The sequence below is a fragment of the Gnatocerus cornutus genome, chromosome 10 (genome assembly GCF_029298725.1).
Source record: "Gnatocerus cornutus isolate USDA-ARS CGAHR chromosome 10, icGnaCorn1.1, whole genome shotgun sequence".
Lineage (NCBI taxonomy): Eukaryota > Metazoa > Arthropoda > Insecta > Coleoptera > Tenebrionidae > Gnatocerus > Gnatocerus cornutus.
The window spans coordinates 3513267-3539885 of NC_142242.1; the positions used below are offsets into that span (position 1 = coordinate 3513267).

General features: G+C 36.2%; 1 protein-coding gene across 1 annotated transcript in view; it reads left to right on the plus strand.

Annotated features, from left to right (window-relative positions):
* LOC148167200 (zinc finger protein basonuclin-2-like) overlaps positions 1-24740 on the plus strand; it is a 67864-nt gene extending 43124 nt beyond the window's left edge. Inside the window, exons 6-7 of the mRNA XM_088046893.1 lie at positions 17679-17914; positions 20818-24740. Coding sequence (XP_087903019.1) covers positions 17679-17914; positions 20818-23952 — 3371 coding nt within the window. The 3' untranslated portion in view covers positions 23953-24740. The remainder of the gene's footprint in view (positions 1-17678; positions 17915-20817) is intronic.
* Positions 24741-26619: the final 1879 nt, after the last annotated feature.

Below are 26619 nucleotides of genomic sequence, written 5' to 3' on the forward strand. Positions count from 1 at the left end.
AGAAGTGATTGTGAGAAATTAACAGTACGAGAATTCGATTACTATATTGTCTGTGGACAAAATGCAAGTGTCAGGCTGAGGACGAGATCTTTACAGGTTGTGGACCTCTGGAGAATGATTACCAGAAATAGCTTTATGCGAGCGATTTAAAATTTGTCGTTGATTGTTATATTTTCTCAGAACTATTACTTTAGTCGAGCGTATAGTCAGTAAAAATTGATATATCAACGCGTACAGTCAGGCACTATTTGAATCGATCCGATTAATCCGTTGGATCGCAGTCAAATGGAAATTTATTAAACTGGCACAGAGTGAGTCGTTAATAGCCGGGACTGTGGATAAAAATAAAAAAACATTAGTGAAATTAGAATTCTTCAATCTACAAAGTTAATATTTGTTTTTAGTTATAATGTTCGTTACTGGCGTTCTAAAACGGTAATAAAAGCAAAAACGGTCGGTTGTGCTCACATCCCCTAAATTAGGCAACCCTAAGGATGTCCCCTTTGCAACCCGTCAGCAAATCGCCGAATGAATGCGCGGGATATCTTCTAAAGTAAACATCGCTAATCATTATTGATACTTGAACTCAAACCCACGTACATCAAAACCCGTGTGTGATTTTTTCTATATCGATTCGCCTAAGTGAAACATCTCCACGAGTTATTTTACCCCAATAAAGATAAATATCGGGGTTTTGTCTACATAAAGTGTGAGCGTGTCAAATCAGAAGTTACACAAGATTAGTTCTCGTACAATAAAAATAGCAGAACTGATCTTCTTTATTGAAATGTCAAATTCTAAGAAAGTCGACAGTATAGAATCAAATCTTTTTACAGAAGTATGTAAATGTACCGAACACGTATTCGACCTTGAAAGTATGCTCACACTGTTGATGAACCATTAAGCTCCGTTCACACAGATACCATACACACCCACTACAAATCAATCATTTTTTTATATATATTTCTTGGTTTTTATCTTCATTTTTTTTTACTAGAAAACTTTTTTTTCAAAGTCAGAATTTATCTCAGCAATTTTTCAAAAACGACCGGTGTCGGCTGTCACTAGCTCCGGCGCTTGTGGTACCGGCGCGTCATCTCGTTTGCTCTTATTCACGAGCTTACAATACGATAATTGAAAATGAGGAATTGGAGCTAAATATGCTTTAATTTCAAAGAATTTTTTCGTGAAGATACCGTCAAAAGCAATCAAGAGTCCTACCATTAGCGATCACGGAAATAAAACAAGAGCTTGTAATGTGCCTATCATGACAGCCGCCAATTAGCCACTTACTTGGAATTATACTTAGATAATTAATTACTCCACCTTGCACTCTAATGCCTTTCATTTGGTTTTTTCTAATCACTTTTTCAGGTCGCCAACTCTCAAAATTTGATGGACAAATCGTGGCAACAAGAGAAAAACTAAAGATAGTGTAGAGAGTTTGTATTGTGTTATTAACGTAATAGTGCTATAGTTCCACTGGGGATGATTTTTACAAAATTGAATAAAATAGCTGAAAACAAACACTGAATTTGAAGGCTGTAATTTTCAGATATTCGACGTAATGGGATATATGAAATTTAAAATATACACAGTTAACATGATGTAAACCCCAAACATCGTACCTCGCGGCCAGATCAACACTGACAATGTATCCGGTTACATTTTACTGCAGATGGCGCACATCACTCAAACCTATACAATGTTTAATCAGACAATACAATAAGTCGAATGTTTTTAATTATTATTGACATATATGAGCTCAACATAAACTGACTAACGGATGTACATATTCTGGATTGTGCATGCGGACACTGAATTATGAGAGCTAATTCGGTTCAACTATAATCGGATCCATTTGTGTACCAGTGCAAATACGCACTTTGCCAATTTGTTGGTCAACACTCGAGGGTGGTTATACAAAAGCGGGACAAAACGTGCTCGCGATAGTTCTTAAGCGAGCCTCGTATGAAAATTCTGGAAATTTTGTGATTCCATGGAAAAATTCGCAATCAAATTTAACTGTCACTTTTTGCAGAACCTTGTGACCAAAATTTTGCTTAATTAGTGTAATTAACATTGGAATATTAGAATGGAATCTGGAGGAAACGGTTTCGGTTTTCTGTAGGTCGCTTGTGTAACTTCTCACATTTTGAGCATTAGTTATTCAACGACAATTTAACGACAATGTAGACCTCGTGTACTTCCTTTTGAATTTCACATACCGCTTCTTCGAATGCATATGTATTTGTTTTTTAATTACATATTCATTTGTTTCTTGAGTAGTTTACTAATCTCCATATCTGATTCGCTATGTGACCACCTTAACGACACTAGAGATATCGCTGGGAAATCTCTGAATTAAATTAAGGCAAATGCAAGGTCTCTTATACTGAAGTGTCGGTCTTGAATAATTGATTCTTCACGTGGAACTTCCGTCTCTTTCATTCACTGGAACTACGTCGTTGGTTTGTCTTTTATTACGTGACGGAGATAGTGCTATTGTAAATTAAAAATGAATAACGGATGCAGTGTTTAATTATTGCGAGTATGGAGCAGGACAATCGTCGACCATAACTAATATATTCCCTATAAAATCTCTAATATTTATGCTTCAAGAACCAAGTCACCATGAGACTGTATACTTGAATAAATTAATTAACCAAATTAAAAACACCGACAATTAACTTTCTCGACTGAAAAAATTACAGTCACAAACAAATTACCTCAAGCTAATTTTCTTTTAAAATCGTTACTCCAATCACAGATATCAATATCTTAATCCTTTATCAGTGATCAAGCCGATCATCGAGAGAGTCTAGGAAATTAATTTACATGTCTTTTATAGATTCGCACCGATTGTATAAACAGTTTATTTAAACTAGTGGAAAATATTTTCTTTGGTACGTCCAAAAAATCAGAGACAAAGTAGATTTAGTTATAAATTCACATGTGTTCTAAATTTTTTTACTACCAAAGTAAAAATCTGAACCAATTCTTAAAATTATCAATAAAAGATATTATCACCAGTATTTCAAAATGTTTGATCCAGTGGACGTTTTTATTAGAACGTTCATTTGATTTGTGATATTTTGAGAGCGGCAGATTTTCACGTCAAGACAGATTATTTTTAACCATCATTATAACAATAATAGTGATTGTTCATTAATTGGGTTTAGTCAGTTGTTCTGTATTGTTGTAATGTATGGCTATTTCACTATTACGCTTCCCAAAATACTATGGAAGAGAAAGTGAAGAAAGCAAACAGTGGTACGATCTCGTTTCGATTGAATTGTGCAATAGTGATTGATTTATTAGAGTATAACACCATGGGCTGGAAAATATTCGAATATAACACTGTGTTCCATTTGTAGGGAATACTTGGTTTCGAAATGCGCGTCATGCGATATGCAAAATCTATAATGTAGTTTTGAATATTTAACAGTGTACATTTCTAGCAAGTGACAAGCTTTGCACGGATATTCTGTCACTTGTCTCGTGTCCGAGCGTTTAACATGACGTTTGAATACCTGTTATGACAGCCGCGTTGTTCAGCAAAAATAACACTTTTGTCGCTATTGTTCCTGCTAGTTTTCGAGTCGCTGCAATTAGATAAGATTAAATAACAGTCGTCTCTTTCGTGGGAAAAATGCGATTTTTAAAAAATGATACTAGATATATTATTTGCGTAGATATAATTAGTTTTGTGGAGTTGAGTAGCTCAAGTGGGAGCAAGTGAGCAGACACAATTGGTAAATAAAATATGAAACAACATGCGTGCTCAAAATCACAGATTTTAAATTAAGATTAAAGCGTATAATTAATAATGGACTCGTTAAGGCTTAACAACCTAACGACATTATCAAGATTGCGTATGTCATTTATTAATATTTAACGAAATTAATTCTGGGCATGACAAAAGGGAATAAAATATAACCTTTACTGCTTCCTGTGCATATGGCGTTTAAATTTTCTACCTGACTTCGGCCTCTTATTACCCTCGCGCTAACACTGTCTCAAAATTGTCTCGCAAAGCCAAGATTCCAGCGGAACGACGATGAAAACAGAACACAAGAAATGAATTTGCTCGCAGTCGGATTATCACAAACTCACATTGAATTTATACAGTGTCTACCATATGATTGTGTATCTGGAGTTCTATGAAAGTGGTGTCGTGACCGGCGTTCATCAGATATGGGCCCAACTCATCCATCAAACGCTGGGTGTGAAAACCTGATGAACAAGATAACAAAAACACTTTGTAATAACCTTTGTCTAAGCGACCTTTTACATGGGTTTGCAACGAAAAAGTCATTTATCTTAAATAAGGGTTGCTATTACATTTTAATGATCATTATCTGATGTTAAATACCAGTTTCCAACACAAATAATAGCTCAGTTGGTGGTTTCTTCGGCTACGTTAATTATTTGGCAATCAAACGCTCCAAAATCACTTTTGCCCAAAAGGCTCTGCACCATACCGGTCTTCCAATATTACATAATTTCTATTCAATAGGGCGCAAATCTGGGTAACGCACAGGTTCTCAATATTTTTTTTTTCAAAATTTAAATTTTTTTAACGGAAATTTCGAAAATAAGACCCTTTGATGTTTGAACATATCGGTGACTGTTATATTTTCCAGTGGTTGATTAAAATAATAGTTGTATATGTCGTGGGCAGTCTACATGGTTCCTTGTGTTTCTCGGTTCGCATTTTGGCGCATTTATTATGTCCTTAATATTGGGTCGTGCCGTATCTGGCTGGCTATCTTCGTGTCTCTAAAACAATAAAGAACATTACAAAAGTTAATTATAGGTTGTCAAGGTGTCGATTTGTAGTCTCGTAGATGTTATCAAAAATAAATATTACACGTTGAAACAACAAAATTGTCCATTTGGACCTGTCGGTTTCGGCTTTACGAACGCCGCTCTTAGGGGCCACATTTGAGGTTGAACCACAGTGATCTTGATAAATTTGATTGAGAACCTAGTTCCGATTGCATGTCACGTTTGTTAACGGAAACGGAAAACTATGCAGATGGCATTGTTGTAGACACTTTACATGCACACCTCAGGAAACTAAGGCCCAATTTCATGTCCGACAAACTGCGATATCTAGTCACCGAAGAACACAACACGCACGTTGGTGGAGAATTTAGAGCCACCCTGTAAGCTTTAAACTGAGTTTGCAGATTTATGATGATGCGAGAACAGACGACAAATTTTAAGGTATAATAAAACTCCACGGGATACCTTGAGTTAGAACCACCCTCGTAATTCGAAACCTTACGCAAAATAAAAGAATCGTAAAAATGAGCAAATAAAAGCTCAACTGGACGGTATAAAAATGACGTAAAAGCTTTGAATCGATTGATTTGTAGACGGAACAAATTCAAATTTAAAACACTAAACTGGCCAAAAACTATAAAACCGTAAAATGACCGAAAGAATAACAATAAAATCGTCGCTCGTTAAGTCACTTCACGATAAATAGAAAATTCTTGTAAAATAATACAAACATTTCTGTGTCATGATCATTTACAATCACGATTTTAATCAAATATTACCAGATGATTGTCATTTTAATGGATAAGCGCCATGAATAAAAAAACTTGTGTGCTGCACAATCATTTTATGACATCATTCCACGTTGGCTATTAAAAGTACAGTCGCTATTATAATGTCATTCAACTATTATATCAAAATAAGAAAAAAAACCTTGCCGTTAATTATCTATAATTATACGGAATTTAAATAAGTTTATAAATCACTGTAAATTGTAAGTTAATTATAAAATTTGAGGTTTATTTATGGAGAGAATATTTTCTTGGGTTTGTCGCACAAATAACGGTCACCTTAGGTGACCCGTTTGGATACTTCTTTTGGTCCTGTTGTCCAGATGTCGCATATTTGGTCTTGCAGGCAAGCGTAAAATTGTCTCTGAAAATTCTCGGTAAGTATGACTGCGAAATATAGGTCGTAGTGCCCAGAAGTAAAACGCAATTGAGTCGATCCGATAATATTGCAATAATGAGAAGTTTTATAGCAAATAACATATGTTGGAGTGAATGTACGTCTGGCAGTATTAGAGAAGATAATTTGCATGTAAAGATGACAGTAATTTTATTGCGCACATGAGGAAAAATGAGTTCATTTCAGTAGACTTGTACAATTGTCAACATTAAAAGAACTCCACCCACTAAATATACCCTTTTGATTGGTAAGAGGATCGCCCCTGTATGGTACACTTGGGCACTCAACATCTCAAATAAAGGGTATGATGCATTATGTGCGACCCCATTGCATAGAAAATAGTCACATGACAGATGTTCTACCCCACTTGACATATATGCCAGCTTAACAACTCCATCTTTTTTCAGTCGCCATCTTGTCACATTATTAACCTGTTTGGATTAACGAACGGCCGTTAACGCCTAAGAACAAGTTCTAACTCCAGAATTGTCCTAAGGTGAACGTCAGATTCATTTCTATACCCCTCATTAGGTGTTTAGTAAATGGTCGCTTTTGTCAGCTAAATATTTTATATTTCCAGAACATTAAACGCAAGGTAAATAAAAGATAAATGTGTATCATGATCAGAGTGCCTTTTCATCGGGCACTATGTTTATTATTTAGGAATATTTGTTTGAAATTTCCAACAATACTGCTGGGGGAACGATGGCACTAATTACACGATAAAATCAATAGTCTTGTTTAATAACCATCCACGTTAAAATCAGTAATCCGACCAATATGGCGTCGAATTGCTTTGTAATAATAATAATTACACGCTCTCCATGTCCGAATTGTTTCGATTTTGTACTGCGATTGGCGAATTTGAGAGCGGTGATGGTTAAAGAGCGCCAGAGCTACGTTATATAAGGATGTATCCTGGTAGAGTGTCAATTAAGGAAAAAAAGAAAAAGTGCACCTTGACTAGATATTACAGGTAGATATACGGCTGAACTTTTTAATTAACGGAACGTAACCGTGATTAATAGAAAATTGTGTTCAAAGAGCATACCGTCCGCAGTTCGTTCGCCGGAACAACTTTTCCCATTACGACATGTCATTGCATTGTATGTAGATTTGGGCACTAACTGTGACAATCTTCATCTTGGAATATATTTCTCACAAAGTCGCTTCTCGCACTGTTCCTCGGTTTCATTAAGACCAACAATGAGAAAATTTCATTAAATTGATCGGAGACTGAACATTTCTTACAAGCCACCCGAAACATGCTTGGATTTTTAGAAAGCGAACAGTCTTCATTTTCTTCTGTTTTCTATAATAATAAGGAAATTTACTGAAATAAATAGTATTAGAAATAACAGAAAGAGAAGAAGTACTTATTTGAAAAAATGGAATTTTTTTTTAGAATGTGAGAAGAAAAATAAAACAATTAAACTATATTTATAAATTAATCGTTGAAATTGTGGTTTTATGAGAGACTGGTGCAATTTTTAGCTTGCGTTCATTTCCCGTCAGTATTTGCAATGAAGGTAAGAGCATCTAGAGGTGCACAATTATGCTGTCACATTTGCGATGCGAGAAAGTTTCGAAATTATTCGAGCGTTAGAACCTCGTCATGAGTATATGAAAAATATTTTTTATTTGTTCAGTAATTCGATACAAAATTTCCTAATGTCATATGGTTGACTGCACAACACTCATAATTCTTTGTCCTTACAAAGCCTGGATTAAATATAATATGTACAAGGGCCATTGATACAGATTTAGGTCCTTGTATGAAAACAGGGATGCGTTCACTATACACACAAAAAGTTTATGAGAACTAATACACAAATGGCATTTTTCTTTGAAATTTTATTATATGCGGTCATTATACTGTCAATCATTTTTTATTTGTGTAGTGACAACGATGCTTCAATAGGGCCGACGATTTTCTATCCCGGACATACTTCCTTTATGTCATTGTGTGTACAAAGTCCTCTCATTGGTGGGTTTTGTCACATGCTGTCACAACCAATGGCATTCTGAGTACATTCAATTGTTCATGTACTCTGTGGTAATTGTTATCCAACATGGCTACTGCGATTCGCAGACGACTAGATTCGCACACGGCAACTATATAACTAAGTTTTTGTTTTAAAATGGCGGTAGTATCACATAACAATCGTCGCCCAAACAACATATTAATTTATATTTTCAGGGTTCCTTACACATTAATGTTTTATTATTCTGACAAGCATGTTAGTATTTTTACGAGCTTTTTCGCAGCAGGGTGGGTCGTTTGCGGGAAGGTTAACTGCAAATAAATTTAACAAACCTTTCTTACCTACTTCAAAATCGCTCCATTAACTATGTGACAATTTCATTATTTCTTTTTTTTATCTAGTTAGGGTTCCGATTAAGCTGATTACCGGCGCTGTTTTCACGTAAAAAAGTTCTCATGAATTAAATAGCAATTTTAAGCGATGCTGTTGAGGGGGTCTTCTGTGTATTTTTTTGTGTGCGGTTAAGGTTGTTGGGCAATTTTCAACTTAATTAGCTTTCACGATGTTTTACCCATTATGTCCAGCAGTTTCGATTTTTTTCGAGGGTTGAATAATTAATGTCAGGTAGCCCAAACAATAATATACATTTTTAGATTCTTTTTAAAGATGAATTAGTAAACGCCATTGTTGAGTTAAGATGATATGTTGCTATGGCTGTATATAAATTGCGTGACTCATGCAATGTAAACGCAGTAGTACAGCATCCGAAGATAAAGCGGTCATCCAGTTATAAATAATACAGGCATGATGAAAAACTTGCATTGTATGAACTTATAAAGGGTTGCCCATTAATAGCTAACAGAGGGTAAAAATGATTAGGGTGCCCCTTCTTTTTAAACTAAAATCTAACTTCATATTTGCTGACAGCCAAGCTCTTCGCTCTTCCGGGATTTTGTTCTTGATTCTGCATCGATCACGACTAATGGACGTCCCCCAAATGTGCATATCGCACCACCTGGAGACGCCATTTTGTCCACACCACCTTTCATACTGCCTAGTAATCCTTTAAACCAAAAAACATCTTATTCTGTGATATTTTTAATCAAACTTAGTTCATTTTCGCCGTCTACAAATCTCCTTCCGCTCAAATTTCGGATATGAGTACTTTCCTCCCCGTGAGCCCGAAGGACCGTAGAACTCGATCCTCATCCACAATTCATAGCGAACGAATTATTTACGTTGGTTCGCAATCTGTCGTCCCGCGCATCACATTAAACCGACCCAGAAACCCATAGAAGGGCCACATCGGTTAAATAAATCCATCAAAACTTTATTCTTTTATAGTTTGTCCATTAAACGCACCTGTAATTTTAACATTTCGCAATTTCCACTGTAAAATGTTATCTAAGAATGTGCATCGCCTTTAAAAATCACAAATAACTTGCGTAATTATAACACGATTTTTCGTGCAAGTCGACGAAATTACATAAAGAATGATCTGAGAAAAAATAACATCGATGTATCAACACGGCTTAAGTATTTTAGTTCGTGTTTTCATTAATTGAGTGTCATTTTTGATTCGAAAATAAAGTTATATCAGGTCAATCTGTGCAGTATTGGTTATAATAGTTATTAAATTGTGACGAAATTGGTTTTGGCCATAAGCTTTGAAATCTTGATTCTAAGATAGTTAATTATGTGGAAAAAATGCGGAGGATGTGACGCCCAGTAATTTCCATTTTAAATAATAACAAATTATATACCGCTGTCGCCTGAAATGCAGATTGTCAACTGTCGTGAGAAAAGACAAAAAATGACGGTTCTATAAATTTAAAAAGAATGTTATAAGACGAGCGGTCTACCTCCGAAAGGAATACTACAGATTGCCTATAATTATGGGTTGTGTTGATGTCCACCTTTCAAAATTAGTTTCACTTTAGGTAAACTACCACGATATAACCATTTAACAAAGAACGCGTTCCGAAACATTACCCACGCTTTTCTGTCACCACTGCGCTTATGAAAGACTAATTGACACAACTTTGTAATTAATTTACAAAGTATCGTTGATTATTGATGCGACACTTTTAATGTAAACACTCTTTAATGTGTTTACGCTTTAGTACGAAACTTAGATATAAAGTTCGCTTTGTCGACAAAAATAAAGCTTCGTTTATAAAGAGTGGAAGAAGAGTTTGTAATTCATTAGCAAAAAGTCATAATAAATAAATAAATAGACAGATCTGGTCGTTTTTTTTTAATTAACTGTTGAATTTGGAGAATCAAAATGATGTTCGTCTGAATTCTGAAAGCAAGTTCAATTAGAAATTATTTACTGTAGGTCTAGAGGCATATCTCTGATTAAGCTAGTATGTTAAATGAAAATTGTTTTATAACAATTAGAAGTTTGATGTACAAATGCAAAGTGGCATAAACGGCATGTTTTGGGGCGTTTGGAATGAAAGTATAGGTGTATAGCGTACCGATGGCTTACGCTTCGGCGAGAAGGAATCTCAATTAGAATTTAGAGATGGGATCTAAGTAAAAGCTGATGCATCCTCGGAGGACTTACACGGCACATCGGGGGCGGTGTAGGTCCCGAGGTCGAGGCCGGGCAGTGGCAAGTGACAGGCACGCAGGTCCACGATCCGCCTCCCTGACGGCAGGGAATTAGTTTGCGGCAACGGTAAAGCCTTACCTGGGACGATGAGTTGGTCGTATAATATATGTGTCTTGGAACTCATTGTCTCGACCGGCATCATTAAGTCTCAGCTGAGATCTGGCGATTGGATATTTTATAACTAATATAACGAGACCTGGTCATCTTCCAGCTAGTACAGCGATGGGCCACAGAATACGTACACACTGACATAACAACTATTATGACGCACGTTCGCCAACCAAACAGAACAAAACCGCTTTGGCCATTATTGCTTGCCGCTCTCATGAAATATAAACCAAGACCAAGTTCATAACTTCTTACGAGGAGATTGAACCTTAATTATGATATATATCATTTCTCCCTATCTTACAACCGCGCAGGTTTCACGATATACGACAATAACATTATTCAAAGCGACTAATTGTATCAATAAGTCGCCATATTCGTACCACTGATGATGGTATCGGGAAAAAAACCTTATATTCCTGTCGAACCCATGTTACTTTGTTTCTCTCCCCTGTTTCTAGCACGACTGCACTACTGCCCCACTAACGCGTTTCCCTCAGTGTTTCGATGTTTCCCTCGCCATCATCACTAATTCAAACTCTTTTTCGCACTTTGCGATTTCGCGTAACGAATCAACTTGTCCTTGCCAGCGTCATTATTATTTTTAATAATCATCGTCATGCATTTTAAGATTTCTACATTTTTCATCCCCTTGACAAGATTTTAAGTGACGCATCAATAAGTATCAATCTTTTGAGAAACCCTCAGCATGATTAGTTTGGGTAGTTATATTCCAGTTGAATACCGTATCTAAAAGAGAAACAGTATAACTAACTATACAAGCTTTATATTGGCCGAATCTTTACCTGCTTTCTCCAAATAGATCCCTAAATAATGTAGATATATTATTAAATTATCTCCATATAAATAAAATGCCATTTGTACCCGTCCCATTTAAGCAGATTAATTGCTTGTGTCAAAAATTCGTTAGCAATTTTAATCGCACCTTTGTTTTCTCCGCACTTTCTTGGAACCGATTTGTTCGGTGTCTTGTAACTTGTTCACATATGTGGACATGGGATTTATATTTGACAACAGGCGGACCCCAACTTAATAATAACTCGCTAAAAATTCGCATGTGAACCTCGATCGCCGCCGGCGTATTGAAATGGGGTAAAGGCCGCATCCACCCTCTTGTCCTGGATGATGCTTAAGCTCAGATTTCGAACAATGTTTTAATTTTTCAATAGCTGGGGGGCGTACTGTGGATGGGAAAATTTTAAATATTACTTAGCATTATTATATATACATAGTTGTAAATGAATCAACGATGAGGACCAGAGCACGCACGCCCAAAAATGCAAATCCCTTGTGCAACTCTTCTTTGATTAGGCTGTCAAGATTTTTCGTTGTCGCGGTGGAATTTAAAGAGTGACTCGTTGCATATTTATTTGTCAATTTATCAAAGGGTCAATGGGATGTCGTCGCGCCGGAGACGCCCTTACTTACTGGCGCAGAAGGGGTGAAAATCGATCCGGTCCGAGTTCGTACTGTATCCATTAAAACATTTTCTGCAACTCACTAATCTGGAAGCTTTTAACTTTCTTATTTATGGATTTTTGAAATGATTGTGAGGATTGATGTCCTTATTATTTTCAATGAGTCACTAAATGAAGTGGGTCAAAATTATGAATTAATGCTAAAGTTGGAATGATATCGCGGCTGGTGAAGAGGTGCTTTTATGGAAGCTATAAATATTTCTCTTCAAATATCATTAGTTGTGTAGGAATTTGAGACTTTATAGTGAGCTACTGTCATTAAAATGATTTAGTGTGGACAGTGTTATGGAAGTGAGCCTGCTACCGAATAGATCATTAATTGACACAGAATCCTTGGAACGTCACACATTAATCTTGAATCTTTTGAAATACCGGTGACACAATAAAAATAAAAATCCCGATTCAATAATGTTCCAATGACATTCTACCGACGTAAAATATTTACTGACAGAGACCAACATTGGTTCGTAATTGAAAGAGTGCTAGCCAGGCGCCGTAGTTTTATATAAGAAACACAATGAAGAATGACATTGCACTATTATACAATCGCTAAAGCTGATGAGTACGGACTCAACTATCTTGATCGCTCCTTAAGTGGGCACACCATGTGTTTGTCCCAGATATATTTACACTGCAGCTTTTAGTGCCGCCACGATTACCATAAGGGAGACTCTCAATGGACGTCATTAAGAACGCAATATCGCTGGAAATCTGACGCACCACTTAAACCATGAACTTCCGATCTACTGAAAACAAAGTAATCACGCCCAAACTCATTTTAGCACTAATGACAATACCATGATGGTGACCAAGCCCTAAATTCGGACATTCATAACTCACAAAAAATCGATTCTACCAAAACTCATTTTTTATCACGTAATCACCACACTGAGCCCTTCGGGTTTATTACGGTCTATCCAAAGACAGTTTGCAACCTTTTTACATTCGACAATAAAACTGCGATGTCATTACCTGTCATTACTCAAACAACTGACATTTTTCATTGTGTAATTAGAGCAATCTTAAACATGACATCTTTGAAGAACGTTATTATATAGCACTCGACGTCATTGGACCAGAACTAAAAACCTACTTTTAATGTCACAAATTCTACGCTTAATCGCATTAGCTGATTTTTAACTCATCAAAGAAAAATTCTTTGACTTGTCAGTATTGTAGTAAATTCTCTAAATTGGAAGCTGACTTTTTCACTCTTAATTAGCTTCGTCAATTATTTCTGCGCTTTAGCTCTATTCCCAGAAATATTATCTGACCAGCCATTAATAGTATATTATTATACGAGCATGTTATGAGGCCCGTTATAGTTGCGACACGAGCGAGCTTGCGAGCGAATAAATAAGGGTCAAAATTTTCGAGTGTAATATTATGCTTTATCTACAACCATTTAACTGAAATAAACATGACGATTTTTTATGAAAAATAAAAACACATGGTGTAGAACCTACAAAATGAACTAGTCATAAATAAAAATCACGAAATTCTTTGACGGCGAATTTAATTTTTAGAGCGCGAAACCCGTGCAAACATTTTCAACTTATTTACTTATGAAATTTCCATCATTCCATATAAATTGACATGCCTTTTCATAGCTCACTTCGTCTTTTTTAAAAAACAGTTGTGCTATGGTCATTATTAAATGGATTTTATCCAATCCAAATTTATCTAAAAGCAAATTATTAGATAGTCGTAGATAAATGTGTTATTTTGAGAAGAAGCTGTCTTTTGTTTATGTCAAGCAAAATGAAATTGTGTAAACTGATGCTTTTGTGGAAGTTTGAATCATAGAACTGCTAAAACTTATTGAAAAAGATTCCTCTTACGATAAGTTTTTTCTTGGAATTTGCTGCAATTGAAGACTAACTCAGAACGAAGAAATTGCAGAGTTGAAAGATTTTGTTTATCAAAGGTGTTGCGAAAATTCACTTATGCCAGTGATTTTATGTTTGTTCCCATTCATAAAATCCCGCTCTTTTGTACCTATATTTAAAAGACAGTTTTATTTGTTTGCGAACCTTATAAAGTTGAAGAAAATTGTACAAAATTGGGGTACGTACCTTATCTGTTTTTATTAACGAAATTTTACCCCTTTTTCCGGTAAATTATTTTATTTAGCTGTTGTATTTTGATGCATATTAAATTGGCGTCTTCCCATTTGTGATCGTAATTTTGCGTTTCGCTTCAGAGTCATTTATTTATAAGAGACACATAAAAAATAAAGCAATAACTACAAAAGACAAAGATGATTTTTGCCGGTTTATGGCAGGCTCCTTGAAAGTAATGAAAGTTGTATATGCACAGCGATCTAATAAACAGTTTTATGACTTGACCCCTGTATCCTTTATTCAGAATTTTTTTGATCAAATTAAATATTTCATTGGATGATGAAACTAGAATTTACATGAAGTCAAGGTGTATAGATATAAATTCAATTGTTAGATGATATGAGTCATTTAATTTCAATTATCGTTTAAATTGACGTATTTGTCAGTGTGATTAAATTAATTGCTTTCCTTATCTCAATGATGGTATAGCCCGGATGAAGCTTTAATGAAAAGAATTTTGATAATATTGAAAGGCAATTTGTTAATTTGTCAGCATTGTATGGGGTGATGTTTGTTGTCGGTAGAAAATCAGTTTGGGCAACTGTCAACTCGCGTTTGTTTTCGGGCTACCTGTATAGAATTAACTTTGGGTAAGTTCTTTAGAAAAAAGGATTACAATTACACGACTGATTAAACAGCCGGTTATTATTTAAAACAAGTGTAACAACCCTATTATTTGACAATAATGTGAAATTGGAATAAGAATACTATTGCTTTGCTTGTATCCTGCTAAGCAATTGTATCCTAATGCATTTAAGTTGCTTTGTCGGTTGGCCCACCCATGACGCTTAGTTATATTCTAAATAAAATACGACCCATGCTTATGTGATTGTTTTTTCCAAGAAGACACATTTCCACCAAAATTGCAATTTCCAATCGAAAACTCGATCGCTAATTTCTCGGTTTATTAATAATTAATAAGAATACAAATTAGAAATATTTATTAACTAAACAAACACCCGTGGCGCAGTCGACAGGTTGTTATAATATTAATATGCTAATACATAGACACGATTTAAAAGTCGTGCCGCTGAAGATCTAAAAACTGTAAATTTATTGGCCACTTTGGCATGAAAGAAGCGATTTCAAATTAAATAAAGCTGTTTAAATTATAATAAAACCGGAAAATATACCCAAACAACAAATATTTGCTGTTAATTTAGTTGTAACCGCCAGATTCGAATACTAATAGCCACTCACATCAACGTTTTAAATACATTAAGCTTTGATTAAAAATGGAACAACATATTTCGAGGCGTCAAACGTGAAATCATCTGTGATATATTTGCAGTTGAATTAGCGAAATAATTGCAGTTTCCAAAAACTATTTTCAATATTTTAAAATTAATGTAACCACAGAATAATAAGATAGGTAAACTATCGTTAAAGTTAAAAATGATGGGTATTGTTATTTTTTAGATTTTTGATTCGAACCTGTGGTTAGAACTCCAAGACAATGTTGTTGTGGTGGTTGCCTTCTCGTAAAAAGCCAGTGTTTGTGTCTGGTTAAACCATTTGAAGTAGCTCAATGCAATGGATTTTTTGAGATTGATCCTGATTAATTAAAAAAAAAAAATGTAAGCCGAAGCCGTTTTGTGCTCGTGCTGCCATCTGCCGTCTGTGAAACTTATTAACAAGGTTCACTTGAAGCGTGAACTCGAGCATATAATGAAATGTATTATTCTTTAAAATACCGCTAAAATTGTCTCAGTTTTTATATCCTCAATTAAAAGTACAATGCGTAATGACCAATTATCTTCCCATTTCATTTTTAAAATATGACAGAGTGAAAATTCTATGAAAATCAGGGACGTGAATAATTAGACGTTAGCATTGTTAAGAGCGTCCCTTACATAAATAATTCATTTGTGTCCCAGCGCCGTTATGCTATCACTAATTTCTACCTTTCGCACTGAACTCTAACGTGGTATTTAACAATGTTAATTAAAATAGGAAAATAATTATCCAACAAGTATTGTTAGCTTATCGATTACCTGTAATTGATTACTTTTCAAAAGTGATTAATTGTACTCTTAGATACAATTTGTAATTGTTTCTCTGGTAAATAAATTATTAGAAATTTTAAATTTAATTACTACCTCTGCATCCTACCGGTCAAAATTGCCACACAAAAAATCTTTGTCTAATTACTAATAACTAATTACTAACACTTATTATTATTTAAATTGGTACAAATTTAACAAATCAACCAAGAGTGATTAATTTCTAATTTGTTGTATCAGGAAAGTGCCATGACTAAAGGACTATGTATGATTAAACTGTTTTCTTATAGCGTTTTTTTTTTGCTCTTGATAACATTTTTCTTAAGGTACGTGTTTCTGTTATTTGTTGTGTTTATTTTGATCGCAGTACAGAACATTCCAAGGAAGTTGGTCAACAATATTACAAATTGTACATTTTATTTAAATTCAAAATTTTTTAGTTGTGGTACCCTCAAAAATCTATAACTTTTAATCAACAAATCTTAAGTTTTAGGTTCATTCATTGAGTGTTTGAGAAAGTTTTTTCGAAATTCTTGGTTAACATATTAAAAATTTAAGAACTTTTGTGTGTTTTTTTGATAGAAGTTTAGTTTTCTATTTTCTTTAAAACTTGAGAGTTGGTTTAAAAGTTTTGGTTGTTTTTACAAAATGTGCTCAAAAAGGATTCGTTATTGACTAAGGACGATAATGAAAAAATAAATAAGGATGTGTCAATTAGTGGTTTATTAAAATAATTTAAATGTTGAATAAATTTAAGAGTTTTTGTTCTTTTTATAAAGTCAAGTCAAGTTGAAAATTTGATATGTTATGGTCGGTAATGAAAATATTGATAAGAAGGTGACAATTAGTAAAAATCCTGTTCAATTGGAAACGGATTTATAAATATTGTGTGTCTGTACAGTTTTAAAATAGCTAGGGGTCATGATTTTGATAAAAGTAGATGTGTTCTGTTGAAGATTATGAAATGATAATGGTGGTAGCGTAGTGTCAAGTCGGTATAAATTGGGCGAATTGGTCTCGGATAATTATATCCACAGTAAGATGGAGCACATAATAAAGCGTCTAACCAGTTTCTGATGTATGTTGTATAGTAGATAGATAGTGTAAGTGTAAGAAGGAGAAGCCGCGGTACGAGTAAAGTAAGATAGTATTCGAAAGCATAGTATGAACCGATAGGACAACAAACACATGCCGAGGGATGCAATAGTTAGAGTATATGGTTATAGTGCCTACTATTGCGAGTGTATGCCCGTTCAAGGGGTATCGTCACCTACACCACACCGTGCGTCCACCTTGACACCCCCCTCAAAGGATTAGACTCCTCCCCATTTGCGCACGCAAACTTATCCCCACTTTTGTTACAGCACTGGACAAGTTGGGAACGCGACATCTCTTCAGTAACAGTGCTCCTGAACCAGTGCAAGTTTATAGCGCGTTTGACATCGCTAGTTTAGTCCTTTACGGATGTCAAGCTCTTCCTATTCGTCATAAAATACTCCTGGATAGACTGTTTTCTGTGCTGCGCAAAGATCAAGTGCTTCAACTGTTGCATGGATTTGGATGGACCGTCGAAGATTATACTAGAGGATATATACTGCAGGTATTTCATGTTCGTTAATTACTTTAATTATCACCTAAGCTTGGCATTTCACACTTTTCGATCGGTCCCAAGTCTGGCGATTTGCGTATGACACCCCTAGTGATGTGGTAGTGACAATGCAAAGAGATGATGACAGTGAGTGCACAGTGTCACCGAGTGAATTTTGACAAAGGACCAAAATGGAACGTGAAATTTGGGCAACGATGGTCAGTCAATGTGGTAAATTTCTAGTGTCGATAAAGGCGTATGATTATCAATCGGTCTAGACTCAATTAAGTTCACTGACAGTGTGAAATGGGATATAATAGTGAGTTTTTCGGTATGTGCTTCGTAAAACCAATTGTAGTCATCAGTATTGAAAACGAGTTGACGATCAAAATCGATACAAAAACGATGATTGACACACGTTCTCAAATGCTTATTAGCGCCCCTTGTAGAACCCAATGTCATATTCTAACAAAAAAAGTTGCCGTCGAAAATTGGATTTTTTTGCTTATCATGACACCAAATTGGGTTCTGCGTTCTGCCGACGTTCGCTTGTTTCCCGACTGTCTTTACTGCACACCTTTGCTTCTGCCGACGCTCACTTGACGGTCTTGTCTTTTAATTGCCACTTACCGATTCGATTTCAGACTCTGAAACCTTTTTTATCAATCGACCGATGATTAAAACTCGACCTGAGACGCATAGTAAAGCAATTTCTTGGCACAAATGTGTTCAGGTCATTCAAATTTCAAATTTTACCGACATTCGTGCATTCGTTCTAAAACGCAGACACTCAAATTATATACTATTTTGCATATCATTTTTGCGAGACGCAATCATTTTTACTAGCTATAATTTTGAAAATGGCCTCTTTCAGTTGTCTTTTACCTCCACACACCATATTTAATAATACACTTTCTTAAATAATAACTAGGTTATGATTAAATGCCCATTTGGATCTCTATAATCAATCTGTACTTTTCTATTTTTAATTCACTTTTCTTTTTATCTAAATCACTCTAATTAAACATAATATTTAGATTTTTACGCCTCCTTGCCTTCACCTCTACTACCGCACATCCACGATTTGTCCCAATTTGACACAATACTCTCTAATTATGACCCGACTACTTACAATTTGAAAAATTAGCGACAACTCACAAATTTAATTCCCACTTCCAATTACATCTCACTCTTCTTACACTTGGAAACAGGGTGTGTGTAATAACTACTGCGGACAATGCATTAGCACCTCACTCGATCCACAAAATACTGTTTTTCAAACACAACATTATCTACAATTCACATTATTTTAAACAAACAAAGAAGTGCAACTTGCATAATTAATCAATCAATCAATACAAACAAGCTAAACCAGCTAATTTAAAACAAACATTTATCAATAATCGGCGCTTTATCGAAAATTAAAAGCGCTCCGCAGAGGTTCGACTGTAATTTTACTGGGAATTATAGTTATTAATAAATTCCTGTTTACACATTTATTGTGATCTTGTTAATTGTGGGTATAATTATAGAATAAGACAGAAAACTGTTTTTATTGTGGTATACAAATTCCTGAGTATAAATGATATTATTATTATTATATTTCAGTGTATTTTCTTCTGTTTGTCTATAACAGAATAATTCGCGTATTAGGGAAGTTTGCGTTAGATATTCTTGGAGAAATCGTGTGTGTTTGTACAATAATATTGAGAAATGTGACTGTCAAGATACAATCGCCTCCATGTCTAGTCATGTTTGTTTTAAATTAACTATTAATGTTAAATTTAGTGTCAAGTTCAAAACACAAACACCCGTTTGCATTCGAGGTTTGTTTCAATTCATAACTAGACAACAACCGCCAACTTGATAATTAATTAAATTTAAACAATAGTTCTGGTTTTAACCACTGAATAATTAAGTGTTTGATTAATTTTTTGACACGATTGTCAATTACTTGATTGCGGAGAATGTTAGCCAAATTTTGCTCAATTAACCAACTGGGACCAAATTTCTTCTCGAAATTTAATTGGACTTTTTAAATACGTAACGAGATTTTATTTTGCTTAATTAACGACACGAACGGCGAATTTAGCATTTTTAACGCTTATAACAACATCTGTTATAATTTAGGTAATAACTATTTTATCGAGTCATTGTCCTACAAATCTTCATATCTCTACTTTTCTTTAACGGTGCTTGGAAGGTATTAAATGTCATTACAGTCCATTTGCAAACATTTTAATTAAAACCGAAATGTAGCGGCCTCTACCGTTCGAAATGCGTGTTTGTTTGCAGTAGATTGAACTTGAGAGGGGCAGGTGACTATCACCCCGTTTATTTATAAACGTGCGGGAGACATTCTGCAGGCTTCCTTTCTAAACAAGAATGCTATCGAAGCTCGATATTTTTATACATCGCCTTCACAAAATATACAGTTCGTGCCTGTTCCGCTTGCAACGACTGCATTCGCACGAGTCAAAACAAATCCAAGCGATTTGCGCTTTTGGGGGGTTTTTTTATTTGCTTTCAACCATTTTCCACTTGCGGCTGTTGAAGAACAATTTACTGCACCAAACTTAACACAACGAACACTATTTTTAAACCGCTGACACGGTTTAAGATCACAGTTCTGCCTTGTTAAACGGGAGTTTTTTTTCGAATTTGCACCGCAGTTTTTGGCGGAAATTGTTCCAAGCTCGCCGAAAATGCCTAACGCATTTTTGATACTTTTTTGTCAAACGTGCCACGCCTTTTATTCTTATGCAAAAAAAGTGGAAATTTCAATTAATTGAAAGGTTTTATTGAACTTTTTTTAAATATTGTTCTAGGAGTGGATGGATAATTTTGGGTGGAAAAGTGTTGATTTAAAGTAATTTTTGTAGGTGTCGTGTTGGTAACGTTGTTGGTTGTTGCAGGAGTCACACGGCGGCACTCTGGACCGATGGAGCATCTGCAGTCCTGAGGAGGAGCCTCTGGTCCTCCAACAATTTCTTAGGTTTGGAGAGACGCGAGCCATAACGCAGCAATTGCTTCTGGCGCAGCAGGCACTTCAGAATCCCACACTGGAGCGCCTCGAACGCCACCACTCGCCAAGCCTTCGTCGGGCGATGTCACCTAACCATCGCCCGTCATCACAAACTGTTCCACACTCTGCTTTTCACCCATCTCGTCTACCGACAATGTCTCCTCATCAAAAACATCCCTTAAATTTCTTGAAGATGCCTACCTCAAACGGACCTCTTTCCACTAGCTCTCCTCCACGAAGTGTCAGTACTAGTCCATTGAACACGTCGCCTCTGAACCGTCTCCAAAACATGCAACCTTTTGATTTCCGCAAATTGGGCAGCGGTCTGAGCAACTTTCCAAATCGAGTCAGTCCGGATCTTAACAGAAGAAGAACGTTAGATAACGAAACAGTGGGGTTAAATTTGACAATGGCGACTTCGTTGTCTTCGTGTTTGCCGCCGCCGCCTCCACGACCACCTTCGTTGAATCATTCGGCTGCGGCGATGGCGGCTGCTGTTTCGGTTAATTCTTTAGCAGCTGCGAGTTTGGTAGCATCGTCTTTTCCCGGGCTCATGTCCACGAGAATATCGTCGCGAAGTAAGTCACCGTCTAGTGCAGAAGTTTTAAGTGGCAATAATAATAGTGAAGATGACGATGACGTTGACGAAAACTCTCATAGTGCACTTAACCTAAGTCGTGATAGAGATATCCTTAAAGCCCCACGACAACCTCGAGCAATCCCAGGGAGAAAACCGACCACACCTACCAAAAGACAGTGGGGTTCGCCGGGTTTGCCTCTGAATCTAGGAACTCAATTTATTAACCCCGCGACGGGGAAGAAAAGGGTGCAATGTAACGTTTGTTTAAAGACTTTTTGCGATAAAGGTGCTCTTAAAATCCATTTCTCAGCGGTGCATTTACGTGAAATGCACAAATGCACAGTCGAAGGTTGTAACATGATGTTCAGTTCAAGAAGGTCGAGGAATCGCCACAGTGCTAATCCGAATCCCAAACTCCACTCGCCTCATCTTCGTCGGAAAATTTCACCGCACGATGGCAGAAGTGCTCAAGCCCATCCTCTTCTTATGCCACCACAGAGCGGTTTGTCTTTACCAGCAGCCGCAGCGGCCCTCAATCCTCTTAATCCGTTCGGACCCTTCCCATTACTTACACCTCCTCCTGATATCCGGCATCATACCGCTTTATCCTCTATGGACTTCAAACAAACTCTCGATTTGAGTGTGCAACGGTTAGAAGAAAAGAAAGCTGCCTCAGCGAAAGACTACAGTGTTCTCAGTCTTGCCGGCAGTACCCATCAACAATCAGAAGAAGAAGAAGAGGATGACGACGACGGTATTGTTGTTGTCGGTGGAGACGAAGAAGAAGAACCGGAAAAAACCGAAGTCACCAACGGAGTTTCTTCCGATCAACCGGAAGATTTCAGTATGCCCTCGAAAAGGCCGAAAATGTCAGTGTCCGACGTCGAAGAAGACATCACTAGCAATTTAGATAGCAACGAAGACTCTTTAAGCATCGTTGACACCCATAGTCTTAAAGATGAAGTAAACGTACAAATTAACAAACGAAAACGCAAAAGTCAAAACCCCACAAGATGTGCGGTACCTACCGTCATGGAAGACACAGTTAGCGACGGCGATTCTTCCAACGACGTTTTCTCCGACGCAGTCCAAAGTACAAACGAAGATAAACGACCACACAGCAGATTAGATTTTAAAAAAGATGAAGACAAGGACGATCATTGCGAATCACCCTTAAATTTAGAAAAACGTTGCTCCGACGTCAACGCCAACGAGCCTGAAAAAGTTGCGAGTCCAGAAATTAAGAAAAGTTTAGCTCCACTGTTCATGATCGATAAGTTAAAACGCGAAAAACCTCTTCAAGAATCGGAACCTGTCGAAGAAACCGATGAACGACCCGCAAGTTCCGTTGAAAGTAACAAAAGCGATGAATCATTCGACTCGTCCAACGCTTTGCGACATTTGGAGAGTCTCTCTCATGGACATTTTGGTGACCTTATGGCGAAAGGGCTACACTTGGGTTTGGGAGGGCAAGGGCCTCAGTTTCCTCCTCTTGCTTTTATGATGGGGGGTGGGCCACCAAGTCCAGCGAGGTCTCAAGCGTCGTCCGCTGGTAGCAGTAATGGAGGCGAATCTCCGGATGAAAACAGTCAAAATCAATTTTTGGGACATTTTGATAATGGCCAGTTTATTAGTGGAATGGATGTTCCTATCGATAAGGATAATCCAAGAAAGTGTACAGCTTGCGGGAAAATCTTCCAGAATCATTTCGGTGTGAAGACACACTATCAAAACGTGCATTTGAAGTTGATGCATAAATGCAATGTTGATGGGTGCAACGCCGCGTTTCCTTCTAAAAGAAGCAGGGACAGGCATAGTGCAAATTTGAATTTACATAGAAAATTATTATCTACCTCTTCCGATAAGTCGGCGGCTAGTTTATTTTTGGAGAAGTCTCCGTTTAGTTTGCATGGAGATTTCTTAACGAGGCTTTATTCAGAGGAAGCGTTAAAAAATCACCATTTACCTCCTCCAAATTTGGATCAACTGATGCTCAATGGTGATAGAATACCACACGCACCTCTGTTGCTACCTCCTCTTGGTGGCCTACCATTTCCACTAGGAAACTTCAACCATTTTACTCAGTTCAACGGATCTTTAGCAATGATGCAAAAAGAAAGATCCTCGCGATCCAACTCGCCAGTTTCTAGTTCACCACCTCCCTCAAATTCGTCACCGATGTCTTTAAAATACACGCATTGTGTAGAAGAGGACCAACCAACTCTTGATAAAGACGGAAATCTTCCTTGTCGGCTGTGCAGAATTCCTTTTCCTACTTCTTCACAACTCAAAGAACATTGCGAAAATAATCATTTATCTGAAATGTTTAAATGCACGGTAATGGGCTGTAGTAAAGTATTTATGAGTAGAACAAGACGAAATTTACATTCGGAGAATGAATCTCTTCACGTAAATTTGTCAGGGAAGAGTGCGGAGAGTTCGTGACCTTTAGGTAATTTTTTGGACTTGAGGACTGTACCTTTGTGGTGGTGATGAACTGACGACGTACTTATCAGAGTTTAGTTCGTTTCTATATGTGATTATTAGATTAATTAGTTCTGTTATTAAGAGCCAGCTTTTGTAATTTATTTTTTTTACTTGATTTTTTCAATTTCCTAAATCAGCCAGTCTTGATGAATACTCATTGTATATAAATATTTATAGATTTAGGTGATCTCTTGTAACTTGTTATAGACAACGCTATCAATGTGAATATTTCAATTGCTCATTTTTATAATACTACACGAGTATATTCGTTGTCCGATTTTTTTATTGATAATTACAAATTTATTGGCAGAATATGTACTTAAAGCTTCCTTTTTGGACAATCGACTATACTTGACTCACTGTTGATGCATGCAAATGAATATTCACTCTACCAGTGACAATTTAAATCAAACGTGTATATTTAAATGTGCAATAACTTTGTAAATATGCTATCTTGCCTATAAATGTATAGATGTATATATTTACTACCATTAATAGTGAAATTTGCCCTAGAATTATCATCAATGTATACGAAAACCTGTGTCATGACTTTCTTTCAATAGATACAGATTAGATCTCCCTTGTTCATCAAAGGGTGACACGTTGCAGTCCAAATTAATGTTATATTTGTAATATCTTAAACAGCACACCTCTGTAAATGTTATTTGTTATTGCATATTCACACTCCAGTGTACAGTAACCATTATGTATCGCCTATGGGCTTCATTAAACTTATAGCTGTCGTACCCTCTCTTTACTTTAACCACCTAACTGACGAAAATAATAACAATAAGTAAACCCCCAAACAAGGTAAGTTGACAAACAATTATTATCAGGGGGACAACCCTCATAATTCTAAATCCGACGGCCAAGGAACTCCATCTTTCGAGATTTACTGAAAATCGCCGTCCAATAAATGTCTCATTGCTTCAGATTTTATTTTTTGCTCAGCAAGACATGCGTGATTAGTAAGCGATTTGAAGTGAGTTTTTTTTATTATAAGATGAGAATATTCAGAATGTGTGACATGCTAATAACACGCTATGACCAGCGGCTTTAGGTTTGACATGGGTCTAGAGATCTTTCTCGGAATATAGCAATTAAGAATTTGTTAAATTATATGTAATTTTGTAGCTGGTTTTTAAAATTAATTGTGAATTAATCACAAATGTTTGTTGTAATTTAAAATCGGTTCCATCATTATTCTGCAATTACTGTCTTTACGATGGTGTGCGTAAAGTGTCGCGCTTTGGAATTGAAAAGTCGTTACTATAATTGCTTGAATTTTTTGATGGCAAAACGGTTCAATTGACTTAATTTCATGTTTCCAAAGCTTCACTCGAGTGTAGTATGGGAACCTCGGCAAACCTACCCAGACTGTAAAAATGAACGCAGTTATTTAGAATAATAATAGATCATTTACAGAATCTGAAATATAATTAATGTTCGAGGTTACATGCGTAAAATTTGCAAATCGTTCGCAATTTGCAAGACATCACTTACATTATGTTGACTAGACGTCAAAAATTTTGTGGAAATCAAATTACTAGGTACCGGCAAATTTGCAAACGAAATTATGAATTGATAATATCTTGCGCGCTTAGTAAAATTCCGGTTGGTTTATCTAGTGAAGGTGCTTGATTGATTTTTGTGGGGTGTACTCATCGGGTTATCACTGTTTAACGCTATTACAGCCTGCGGTAAGTGACCGAACCTTCCTCGCACATTTGAAACATCTAATATTATGTTCGTGAGTGAAACATTTTCTCCACCTACTATCCAATTTACCTGAGGCATGTGCACTTTCATATGCATCAAGCTTTATTTCTGCGATCATATTGCCATTAGTACTTCTCTCCTTTCTCTCTTTGCACATTTCTGTTCTTCCGTTATAGTTGAGGCGTCCTCGTCATAGCCACTGGCTCGATTTCATTCCTGATTGATATAACAAAAGCATAACTATTTTTATGGAGATTTTTATGAAGATCTTGGCAATTACGTATCGTTTCAAAACCACAAGTAATGCTCAATTAGTTATTATTTAATCTGCATAGTAATTTCTGTAATTCTACAATTCATCATCGAAATTATCACAATCAACCATAATCGCGTGAATTTTTTTACCTTTATAACAAAACGTGGTGGACGTCCAATTAATTACAGACGTGGTAATATTGGAAATAGCGACCGTGCTAATGATGACCATTAATGGAAGCAGCTGCTCCGGAAGTCTCTTGGACTAAACCCCACGCGATTTGTATTACCATTTGTTCGATTCAAGATAACGCTCTTTAAACCACGACTCACGATACCAATATAATCGAAAATGTGCTCTTTACCACCATTTACCATTATTATCAGATTTTTAATATCCTTAAAACACACCACCTACCACGTTATATCTTTATTAAAAAAACAGAAGCATGTTCTAAAACCCTCATTGACATTAGCTCGTATTTTTTCCAAGTCCACCCCTGTGCTTTACTCGACTCCCTCTGTTCAAAATGTGATCAACGCGATAAAACGTTTAGCCAGCGGCTCAAAGACATGCTTGTCGCAATTTATTTCACCCAACCAAAAATAATTACTCCAAACGTGATAAATAATAACGATAACATCGTCATT